At 52.2% G+C, this 12,029-nt stretch overlaps 1 protein-coding gene across 42 annotated transcripts in view; it reads left to right on the forward strand.

The window, feature by feature from the left end:
* The first annotated feature begins 337 nt into the window (after positions 1 to 337).
* UBXN11 (UBX domain protein 11) overlaps positions 338 to 12,029 on the forward strand; it is a 44,556-nt gene continuing 32,864 nt past the window's right edge. For 4 of the 42 annotated variants that reach the window (XM_074015894.1, XM_074015837.1, XM_074015878.1 and 1 more), the window contains exon 1: positions 338 to 382. Coding sequence is in view for 28 of the 42 variants with exons in the window: in XM_045377296.3 (XP_045233231.2) it covers positions 5,360 to 5,430; positions 6,821 to 6,849; positions 7,488 to 7,613; positions 11,459 to 11,571 (339 nt within the window). In the remaining 14 variants the exon portion in view is untranslated. Of the gene's footprint in view, positions 383 to 5,066; positions 5,192 to 5,324; positions 5,431 to 6,820; positions 6,850 to 7,487; positions 7,614 to 11,456; positions 11,572 to 12,029 lie in introns of those variants that run through there. The other 38 variants (XR_012423986.1, XM_074015795.1, XM_015440300.4 and 35 more) reach the window with 28 other exon arrangements.

Genomic DNA, 12,029 nt, shown 5'->3' on the forward strand with positions numbered 1-12,029 from the left:
CTAAGAGGGATAATTCCCCCCAAGATCAATTTAGCAAAATAGCGGCACTGTCGGGATCACACATTCAGGTTCAGAGGCTTCCAGCAGTTTCAGCAACCTAATCCCAGGTTCCTCCTTCCTGCACCTGTGGGTATGAACGAACTCCCCCATCCCCGGACCTGGAGCCCGCTCAGAGCGGTGCATTCTGGGATTCGCCCGCGAAGAATGCCGACTCTTTGGGCCAATAGAATCCGAGCATAGGCGACTGTATCCACCTTCGCTGTCTGCAGGTTGCTCAGGCCTCCCTCAAACTAGCCAATGAGAAGTGCACGGGTCCTGGTCGCCTAGGAAACCGCGTGACAACAAGATGGCGGCGCCGCGGGACGGCTAGCGGCCCTGCGTGGTGAGTCTGGCCCAAGACTTTTCTGCCCCTAGAGTCCTCTCGCAGGCTGGAGCCCGAGCCCCTAGAGCCCCGTGGGCCTGCGAGCTCCGCGGCTCCCACAGGAGGGGTTCGGGACCCTGCTTACCATGATTACTCGTGGAGGGGGAAGGAGGCGACACGGCTTCCAGGGCTGGGTTAGGTCGTGATAGACGTCTCTCCCTAAACGCGTCCTGGGGGCATTAGGGAGTGACGGCTGGCTGCGGGCCGGACCGTGTCCCCGCCAGAGCTCTGGGCCCTGGGGATGACGGCTAGGCCGAGGAGGTGTGAAGAAGAATGTTGTGAGTCAACCACAGCACTGAGTTTGGTCCCAGAGATGTAGAGGCATGGTACACAGCTTTGCTCTCAGCCAGATCTGAAGTGGGTGACAACTCTGCGTTAAGGAGCTTTTGGCCTGAGGGGTAGTCACAGTCCTGCCCTTGGAAGCCCCAAAGTGAAGGAGGTAGACGACTCTGTCCTCAGGGCTCCCTAATCTGAAGGAGGAAGAGACACGCCCCTGCCCTCAGGAGTCCCCCCAAACGGAAGGGGAAATGCAGCCTTTGCCCTCAGGGTCCCCTGTAATCTGGGAGAAGATTAACCTGGAGACAATGTGTTGGATTGGACTGGAGTGACACTGGAAGTAGGGAAGTCAGTTGGGGGCCACGTGACAGCTCCCAGAATGGGCAGTGAGTTCCACTAGGATAGCTGACAGTGGGCATGGAAAGGGGCAGCTATGTGTGAGACAGTTTAACCTGCAGGGTTTGGTGTAAGAGGAAAGATGGCGTAAGAGGGAAGGAAGGAGAGAAAAATGCTGTGGTTGGGTGATGGAGTCCCATTAAGAAGGGGGAAGGGGAGGAAGTGAGTTTGACGAAGATGTTGAATTTGGTTTAGGAGTTTTTTGTCTTTTGTTTTTCCCCCTGTGACAGCTTTATTGCGATATAATTCACGTACTACATACTTCACTCCTTTAAAGTGTAAATTTCAATCGTTTTTAGTATATTTTAGTATATATTCCATTTATATGAAATGTGCAGTATGGGCAAGTCTATAGAACAGAAAGTAGATTTGTGGTTGCCTAAGACTGGCTGGGAAAAGGGGTGGGGGCTGGAGAGTAAGTGGTGACTGCTAGAGGGTACAAGGTCTTTTTAGGCTGATGAAAATGTTCTAAAATTGTGGTGATGGTAGTACAGCTCTGTGAATATACTAAAAACTTAAATTTACACTGTAATAAGGTGAAATATGTGAATTATGTCTCAAAGCTGTTTTATGAAAAAGGTTGCATACTGTATAATTACATTTATGTAACTTTTTTGAAGTAATATAGAGATGGGCCGGGCGCGGTGGCTCACGCCGGTAATCCTAGCACTTTGGGAGGCTGAGGTAGGAGAATTGCTTGAACCTGGGAGGCAGAGGTTGCAGTGAGCCGAGATCGCGCCATTGCACTCCAGCCTGGGCAACAAGAGCAAAACTCTGTCTCAAAAAAAAAAAAAAAAAAGAGGCCGGGCGCGGTGGCTCAAGCCTGTAATCCCAGCACTTTGGGAGGCCGAGACGGGAGGATCACGAGGTCAGGAGATCGAGACCATCCTGGCTAACACGATGAAACCCCGTCTCTACTAAAAAATACAAAAAAATAGCCGGGCGAGGTGGCAGGCGCCTATAGTCCCAGCTACTCGGGAGGCTGAGGCAGGAGAATGGCATAAACCCAGGAGGTGGAGCTTGCAGTGAGCTGATATTCGGCCACTGCACTCCAGCCTGGGCAACAGAGCGAGACTCCGTCTCAAAAAAAAAAAAAAAAAAAAAAAAAAGAAAAAAGGAAAGAAAATAAAAAGAAAATTAGAGATGGAAAATAACGTACTGGTTGCCAGTGGTTAGGGCTGGGGGAGGGGTGCAGGATGGGTGTGACTATAAAGAGGGCCATGCGGAAGATCTTGGTGGGGCTAGAATAGTTCTATATTTTGATTGCAGTGGTAGTTACCCATGTAACTTGACCTATGTGATTTAATCTACCCATGTGATCAAACAGCATAGAACTATACATACAAACTGTAGAAAAAATGTCAATTCCTGATTTTATTTTATTTTATTATTTTTTTTTTGAGACGGAGTCTCGCTCTGTCCCCCAGGCTGGAGTGCAGTGGCGCGATCTTGGCTCACTGCAAGCTCCGCCTCCGGGGTTCACGCCATTCTCCTGACTCAGCCTCCTGAGTAGCTGGGACTACAGGCGCCCGCCACCGCGCCCGGCTAATTTTTTGTATTTTTAGTAGAGACGGGGTTTCACCGTGGTCTCGATCTCCTGACCTTGTGATCCGCCCGCCTCGGCCTCCCAAAGTGCTGGGATTACAGGCGTGAGCCACCGCGCCCGGCCTAATTCCTGATTTTAATATCATACTGTAGTTATATAAAATCTAACTATTGGCTGGGCACAGTGGCTCATGCCTGTAATCCCAACACTATGGGAGGCCAAGGTATGTGGATTCACGAGGTCAAGCATTTGAGACCAGCCTGGCCAACATAGTGAAACCCTGTCTCTACTAAAAATACAAAATTAGCTGGGTGTGGTAGCATACACCTGTAATCCCAGCTACTTGGGAGACTGAGGCAGGAGAATCACTTGGACCCAGGAGGCAGAGGTTGCAGTGAGCTGAGATCGCGCCACTACACTCCAGCCTGGGTGACAGAGCGAAACTCCATCTCAAAAAACAAAACAAAAAAATGTGTTGAGGGGAGCTGGGTAGAGGATACAAAGGATCTTTCTGTACTATTTTCCTAATTTCCTGTGAATCTATAATAACTTTCAAATAAAAAGCTAAAATATAAGTGAAAAACAAACTGAAGAGTTAGCTGGCCAAGGGAAGGGTGCAGGTAGGGGTGGGGAGACCATTCTGGGAGTGGGGGGGTTGAGGTCGAGGCAGGCGGGATACAAGTGCATTTGAGATATTGCTAGCAGTTCCGGTGGCTCAAGTGTGGGAGGCGGCAAGATGGGAGATGAGGTCAGGAGACATAAGCAGGGACCAGGTCACCTATATCAAGGAATTATGAACTTTTTTTTGAGATGGAGTCTTGCTCTGTCACCCAGGCTGGAGTGCAGTGGCGCAATCTCTGCTCACTGCAACCTTCGCCTCCTGGGTTGAAGCGATTCTCCTGCCTCAGCCTCCTGAGTAGCCGGGATTACAGGTGCCCCCCACCATGCCCGGCTAGTTTTTGTATTTTTAGTAGAGATGAGGTTTCGCCATGTTGGTCAGGCTGGTCTTGAACTCTTGACCTCAGATGATCCACCCTCCTCCGCCTCCCAAAGTGCTGGGATTACAGGCGTGAGCCACCACGCCTGGCCAGAATTTTGAATTTTTTTCCCTAGGTGAGAAATGCTGGAATTATAGGCATGAGCCACCACTCCCGGCCTGCTTTATGTTTTAAGAAGATCTCTCTGGAGCACATGGGAACTAATGAAGGGAGCCATGAGGGGCTCTCAGACTTGGCCATACAACCCATGAGGCTGCCCAGAAGGGCAGGGGGCTGGGGCAGGGTGGGGGTGAAGAAACTCTGGGCCTGATCCTTGAGGAGGGCTCCTTCCAAGGAAGGGGCAGGTCATGATTCTCAAACTCTGCAGTGAAGGCATTGGAGGCTGCCTCCAGGCAGCATGGATTCCCTTGCTGACTGGCTTCAGAAGTAGGGCTGAGGCCAGAACCAGACATTTTCAAAGTGGAGCTTGCTTGGATTTGTCCTAAAAAATTTGATCCAGGCCAGGTGCGGTGGCTCATGCCTGTAATCCCAGCATTTTGGGAGGCCCCCGAGGCCGAGGCGGGTGGATCACCTAAGGTCATTTACTGAATAGAGTAGTAGCCTTCGATTATGTCCCTCAGGTGCACTCCTCTTTCCAGAAGGAAGAGGGAATGAAAGGAAACTAACATGTAGGAGTGCCTCCTGTGGCAGCAACAGCAAAAACAGCAGCAGCCCCAACTCACATTTTTCAGTGCTTTGAGCTTGGCGCTGGGCTAGACCTCTGTTACCTCTGAATCTGCTCAGAACACTGCCTGTGCCAGTACTGTTACCCCCATTTTATACTAAAAGAAACTGAGGATGGGTTACTCCAGTGAGTGGCAAAACCTGGCATCTTAACCTTGGCGTCACCTGGACTGTGTCTTTTTTTTTTTTTTTTTGAGATGGAGTTTCGCTCTTGTTGCCCGGGTTGGAGTGCAATGGCGCAGTCTCGTCTCATTGCAACCTCCCCACCTCCTGGGTTCAAGCGATTCTCGTGCCTCAGCCTCCCAGGTAGCTGAGACTACAGGTGCATGCCACCACGCCCAATTAATTTTTGTATTTTTAGTAGAGATGGGATTTCACCATGTTGGACAGGCTGGTCTCAAACCACTGATCTCAGGCAATCCACCCACCTCGGCCTCCCAAAGTGCTGGGATTACAGGCGTGAGTCACCGAGCCCGGCCCACATAGACTGTGTCTTGATTGAATCCTGCCTGTGGGTTGCCCTCTCTGGCTCTGAGATGTTGGTAGTGGCACCAGGTTTCTGGTGGAAGGGAAGGAGACACTTGGGCTTTGTGTCACCCAGCTGGCTAATGGACGGACAGCCTCCTGGGTGGTAGCATTTTCAGACTCTAAGTTTGGGAAAGTTCCAGGCTTCTGACTCATTTCTGCATCCCATCCACCCTCACAGTCCTTTCCCAAGAACCACCAGGCCAAAGGTCTCACAGTTCAGAGCAGAGAGCCGTATACCCAGAGGAGCAGGCAGATAACAGAAACTTCCAGAAACCTCTGTGGGGACAGTGGAAGCGGCAAAAGGTACTGCAGCCTAGACAGTGCTTCCCATTAGGAAGAGTAGCCAGGGATGTGGAAACTTCAGACTACCCCCTGGGATTGAAGCCCTGAGTCCATCCCCTCTGTCCCCAAGGGCTGACTTCCTGCATTCCTCTAGGGAGTTCCTGACAGCTGGATTCTAGAAGTAGAACTATGAGCTCACCTTTGGCCTCCCTTAGCAAGACCCGGAAAGTGCCCCTGCCCTCGGAGCCTGTGAATCCTGGGTAAGGAGCCAGCCTCAGGGGTCTTTCTGTCCCTGCCTTCCATCCTTCCATGGCCAGAGGACAATGACTCCTAGTGTCTTGGGGAATACAAATAAGGGCCACATAGCCTTCTCTGACCACTGTCTTTTTCTTTATACCTTCTTCTGGGGTGCCCAGCTTTGGATCTGAGCATAAACTGGGTTGTGCTTTTAATAAGGTATGGGCCCTGGAGGAGTGGCTTGGCATCCCATCTGTTCATTCACTGTTCATTGATTAATTCTGCAAACACAGATGGTGTATGGACGTATCCTGGGCCAGGCCCTGTTTGGGGTTCTCAGTAAAGGGAATCTTTTACATCTGTCTTGCACTTTCATGTTTTCAAAACATTTTTTACCTCTCTTCCTTCTTGCTTTTCGGAATACCACTTTGAGTCTTTTTTTTTTTTTTTTTTTTTTTTTTGAGACGGAGTCTCGCTCAGTCGCCCAGGCTGGAGTGCAGTGGCCAGATCTCAGCTCACTGCAAGCTCCGCCTCCCGGGTTTATGCCATTCTCCTGCCTCAGCCTCCCAAGTAGCTGGGACTACAGGCGCCTGTCACCTCGCTCAGCTAGTTTTTTGTATTTTTTAGTAGAGACGGGGTTTCACTGTGTTAGCCAGGATGGTCTCGATCTCCTGACCTCATGATCCACCCGTCTCGGCCTCCCAAAGTGCTGGGATTACAGGCTTGAGCCACCGCGCCCGGCCTTTTTTTTTTTTTTTTTGAGAGCATGTCTCGCTCTGTTGCCCAGGCTGTGGATTGCAGTGGCATGATCTCAGCTCACTGCATCCTCTGCCTCCCAGGTTCAAGCGATTCTCCTACTTCAGCCTCAGTAGCTGGGACTACAGGTGCGTGCCCCAACGCCTGGCTAATTTTTTGTATTTTTAGTAGAGACGAGTCTCACTGTGTTAGCCAGGATGGTCTCGATCTCCTGATCTCGTGATCTGCCCACCTCGGCCTCCCAAAGTGCTGGGATTACCAGCACTCTAGGTGTGAGCCACTGCGCCTGGCCCCACTTTGAGTCATTCTAAGGCCTAGAAGATTCAGAGAGGTTAAGCAACAGGCCTCACAGCCTTTGCAGAGCAGAGCTGGGGCTGAACTCGTGGGCTTTGCAAGTCTTGTAGTCTTCCCACTAAGACTCTGCTCTTCACCCCTTCCCCATCCTTCTCCACTGGGCAAAGTGAGTCATGTTGAAGCCTGTCCCTTGTCTCACCCCAGGCTGGGGCTGGGATTTGGGGCTGGAAGTCCTCAGGAGGTAGAGGCCCCGCTTCCATCTCTTTGAGTTTTGACTGAAGTCCGGTGCCCAGAGCCTTATCCCTGGTATCATTCCAGGGGCCCTAACTTATATTTCTTCCTTCCTCCTGCCTGGGTTTCCAGGAGGCGAGGAATCCGCATCTACGGGGATGGTAAGTGTGCCCTGCCCTCATGCCCTCTTCGCCTCTCATGTGCTCGCACCTCCTACAGTTGGGCCAATGGAGAGAAATCACAAGGCCCTTGTCAGCTGGAGCAGCGGCCTACATTGTGTTATCTGCAGCTCCCACACTGTCCTCTCTGAGGGCTGGGCTTCCCTCCTGGAAGCTCTCAGATTAGGAGGCCCCATACCCTTGGCACAGTTGTTGCCACTCACATTCGAACCCCTTGACCCACTGTGGGACTGGCCAGTGTGTGCCTAGAAACCACGTGGGGGCCAAGAGATTACCCAGCCCAGGGGTCGGGATCCCAGTCCACCTTCCCCCTCCAGCCTCTTCCAGCATGACAGCCGTTTCTCCCAAGAGGCCTGTGCACACATTGCCACCCTGACTCCTGTAGCTCAGGCCTTTGGATCCCCACCCCCCAACACCCCACCATAGCATTGGCATTGGCTATGCAGGTCCCTCTGGGAGCAGAACTGGAAGAACTACAAGAACAGCCCCATTCTGGTTGGGTCCTTGCTCCCCAGCCTTGTGAATTCTCTCTCCTCAAACTCCCTGGGGCATACTGCATAGGCTGCGTCACACTGGCCAGGGCCCAGGGCGTGAGTTTCCTCTGGGCCTCGGCCCCAAAGCAGTGACCTGGGCATCCCTGTCTGCAGAAGATGAGGTGGACATGTTGAGTGATGGGCGTGGCTCAGAAGAAAAGATCTCAGTCCCTTCCTGCTATGGCGGCATAGGTGCCCCTGTGAGTCGGCAAGGTGAGAGCAGAGGCCCGAAGGGTCTGGGTCCTGGCTGCAGGAGGGGGCCCCAGAGAAAGAGCAAGGCCTGGGGAGGCATGGCCCTTCCTCTCGCCTGTTTGGTCTGAGGAAGCTGCTCCCACTCCTGGCTGACGGTGGCAGGGCCCTGGCTTTGCGTAAAGCCACACAAGCCCCACCCTTAGCTCAGGAGGCCTGGCCCAGCCCCAGCCCCAGGCCAGGCTGTGGCTGTAGTTGCCAGGTATGATATCAGTGGGCTCAGGATTCAGGGTCAGAGAGGGATAAAGAGCCTGAGGGTAGAGCTCAGCCTCCTGCTTCTGCAGGGCTCTGGCAAGGCGCAAAGTTGCCTGGACAGTCCACTTAGCTTGGCAGAGGGCTGTGGCAATGCTGAGCTCATGGAGGCACCTAAAGTGGGATGAAGCTGATCAGGGTGGCTTCCCAGAGAGGGGATTTAGCAAGTCCGAGAAAAGGGGAGACATGGGCAGGCAGGGATGAGCTGTGCAGAGTGCTGGGCGGGATCTGGGGATGCTGGGGATGAGGTTAGAACTTTCCACTAGCTCACTAGCTGTAGTATCTTGAGCAAGCAACTTTGCATCTCTCTGTCTCTTGGGGCCTCCTCTGTGAAGTGGGCATGGGAACAGCGAGGGCAGCGTGTTGGGAGGATTCGATGAGATGCTCCTCGGTGGAAGGCCCCTGGCCAGTGCTTGTTACATGGGGTCCTCAGCGTGGTGGCTGCCCATAAGGAGGCCAGCCACAGGGAAGGGCCTGATGATCCTCCACCAGGCCCCCTCCATTTTACCGGCAGAGGGGATTGAGGTGGAAAAGGAGACAGGAAGAGCCTGGCCTAAGGTCCTGCAGCCAATTCATCACAAAGCCAGGATCTCCTATACCCTGACTAGGGTCAACTTTCTTTTTTATTTTATTTTTTTTTTGAGACAGGGTTTTGCTCTGTCATCCAGGCTGGAGTGCAGTGGTGTGATCACAGCTCACTGCAACCTCAGCCTCCCAGGCGCAATCAGTCCTCCTGCCTCAGCCTCCCAAAGTGCCGGGATTACAGGCATGAGCCACTGTACCCAGCCAGGTCACTTTCAGTAGTAACCATGGCAACCAGGTTCTCTCTTTGAAAAAGCTCCAGGTGTCCTCTCCCTGCTTTCCCCTGTCATCCCCTCCTCTCCCACTCCCAGTCAATATCTGTCCTTACCAAGGTAGATGAGGACTTGCCTGTCTTATTTTACTTTTCAGCCAGCAGCGTCCTCTACTGTCCACTGCTCCTTCCTTCTCAGTACCTCCACCAAGCTCTTAGGCACCAAGCTGCTGCCTCCCATTGCCGTCTGCTTCTAGGCTCTGCCTCTTAGCTATCATTACCACCTCCTTTTTTCCTTCAGTTTTTTTTTTTTTTTTTTTTTTTTGAGACGGAGTCTTGCTCTGTCACCCAGGCTGGAGTGCAGTGGCCGGATCTCAGCTCACTGCAAGCTCCACCTCCCGGGTTTACGCCATTCTCCTGCCTCAGCCTCCCAAGTAGCTGGGACTACAGGCGCCCGCCACCTCGCCCGGCTATTTTTTTGTATTTTTTAGTAGAGACGGGGTTTCACCGTGTTAGCCGGGATCGTCTCTCGATCTCCTGACCTCGTGATCCTCCCGTCTCGGCTTCCCAAAGTGCTGGGATTACAGGCTTGAGCCACCGCGCCCGGCCTTTTGTTTTGTTTTGTTTTTGAGACCGTCTTGCTCTGTTGCCCAGGCTGGAGTGCAGTGGTGCAAATCAGTACTTATTGCAGCCTCGACCTGCCAGGCTCAAGCAGTCCTCCCACTTCAGCCTCTCAAGTAGCCAGGACTATAGGCACACACCACCATGCCTGACCATGCCTGGCTCATTTTTGTATTTTTAGTAGAGACAGGGTTTTGCTATGTTGCCCAGGCTGGTCTCGAACTCCTGGTCTCAAGTGACTGCCCGCCTTGGCCTCCCAAAGTGCTGGGATTACGGGGGCGAGCCACCGCACCCGGGCCCTCAGCTTTTCAATGTGCTGTTCCGCTGGCCTGGACTCTCCTCTGTGTCCACTGTGCCCCAGTGAGCTCACCTGCACTCCGTGTGTAGACAGTTCCCAAATGTTTCTTTGTCAATTAAGATGCATTTAACTATAAGTCAAAGAAAACCCTTCCTCAACCAACAAGAACATTAAGGAAGTTTTGTTATTCCACATGCAAAGACGTCCTAAAGAGGCAGCTCCAGGGGTGTTAATTCAGTGACTCAGAGACATCATCGGGGGCTCAGGTTTCTCCATCTTTTCACTGAACCTGCCTTGACACGGCAGCCTCATGTGGTTGTAGGATGATGGCTGCGGTTCCTGTTTCATACATAGAAAGGACAGTATCTAGGGGAAGAAAAGGAAAAGGCCTGCTTCTTCCTGTATGTTTCTTTTTTTCTGTTTTCATACTTTTTTTTTCTTTTTTTGAGACAGAGTCTCTCACTCTGTTACCCAGGCTGGAGTGCAGTGGTGCGATCTTGGCTCACTGCAACGTCCGCCTCCTTGGTTCAAGTGATTCTCAAGTAACTGGGATGACAGGCATCTGCCACCACGCCCGGCTGATTTTTGTATTTTTAGTAGAGACAGAGTTTCACCATGTTGGCCAGGCTGGTTTTGGACTCCTGACTTCAAGTGATCCACCTGCCTCAGCCTCCCAAAGTGCTGGGATTACAGCCGTGAGCCACTGCACCCGGCCCATTCTCATACTTTTTTAATAAAAACTTTTATTTCCCATACTACACAGATGTAAAACTTTTTATTTTGAAAATATTTTAAGCATACAGGAAAGTTGAAATAATAATATAGCGAATACCATACGTTCTCCATCTGGATTCAACAATTATGTTCTTGAGTGTGGTGGCACATGCCTGCAGTCCCAGCTACTCAGGAGGCTGACTTGGGAGGATCACTTGATCCCAGGAGGCCGAGGCTGCAGTGAGCTGTGATTGCACTACTGCACTCCAGCCTGGGCAACAGAGCAAGACTGCATCTCTTAAAAAAACACAAAGATTAAAAGTGACATGGACATTTTGAAGAGTCCTGGCTACTGTTTTCTTTTTTTCTTTTCTTTTCTTTCTTTCTTTCTTTCTTTTTTTTTTGAGGCAGTTTTGCTCTTGTTGCCCAGCTGAAATGCAATGGTGTGATCTCGGCTCACCGCAACTTCCGCCTCCCAGGTTCAAGTGATTCTCCTGCCTCAGCCTCCCGAGTAGCTGGGATTACAAGGCATGTGTTACCATGCCCGGCTAATTTTGTACTTTTTAGTAGAGACGGGGTTTCTCCATGTTGGTCAGGCTGGTCTTGAACTCTTGACCTCAGGTGATCCTCCCGCCTTGGCCTCCCAAAGTGCTGGGATTATAGGCATGAGCCACCGCGTGCCCGGCCCTGGCTACTGTTTTCTACAATGCCCTGCATTCTGACTTTATCTGGCAGTTTGCCTGTGGGGTAGTTGCCTCACTCCTCTATCTGCCATTTTGCCTACCACTGGACACTAGATTTGGAGGTTTTATTAGATTGAGGGTGAAATTTTTGGCAATGCTTCAGGATGATGTGGCCCATATGTTACACCACGTCCTTGTATATGTTGGACAAATTATTCGATCTCTCTGTGTCTCACTTTCCTAAACAGTTCATTTACCTCCTGGGTGTGTTTCAAGGATTGCAGGGGTTGATCTACATGAAGGGTTTAGAACAGTTCCTATGATGCCAGTGGGAGCTGCTGTCAGTACCTTCATTTCCATTCCTGGGACCCCTGTCCTCCTCCTTCCACCCTGACAACTCATCCTCAGCTCTAGGTCTTGGCCTCTAAAGACTTTATGTGCTTGGCAGTCCCTGCATCCCATGACTCGGAGCTGATGGCCTCCATGACGAGGAAGTTGTGGGACCTGGAGCAGCAGGTGAAGGCCCAGACTGATGAGATCCTGTCCAAGGTGGGGCCCCAGGTGGGAGAGGGCCAGGGGCCAGTCTGAGAGGTGGAGGGACTGGACTGGGGAGGCCAGGAGTTGGACTAGGGCGGGTGATTCTAGAACCATCTCCCCGACTGACCTGCCCAGTTTGAGGACCAGGTGTGGCCTGGACCTGATCTAGGTCCCTGTGACCTGAGCTGAGAGGCTGGGGGTTCCTCCCCTCAGCTGAGCAGGACCCAGTAGACCCTGGACTGGGTGACACAGCGGACTGCTGAGCAGAGCGCGGCACCCTCAGATGCGGGGGTCCTCAGGTGTGGGCCGTGCCTCTCCCCACCTCAGAGGAACTGCAAGGGTTATGTGAGGTCCAGGACAAGTGGCCGTGCCAAAGGGTGGCCGGGGCTTGCTGTTCCCCAGTGTCCAACGTAGGCAAAGCTCTGGAGTTTAGGCAGGGCTCTGGGAACCACAGGCCCTGTGCTCACCCTGTGCCTTACGCT

Source organism: Macaca fascicularis, chromosome 1, assembly GCF_037993035.2.
Source record: "Macaca fascicularis isolate 582-1 chromosome 1, T2T-MFA8v1.1".
NCBI classification, from domain to species: domain Eukaryota; kingdom Metazoa; phylum Chordata; class Mammalia; order Primates; family Cercopithecidae; genus Macaca; species Macaca fascicularis.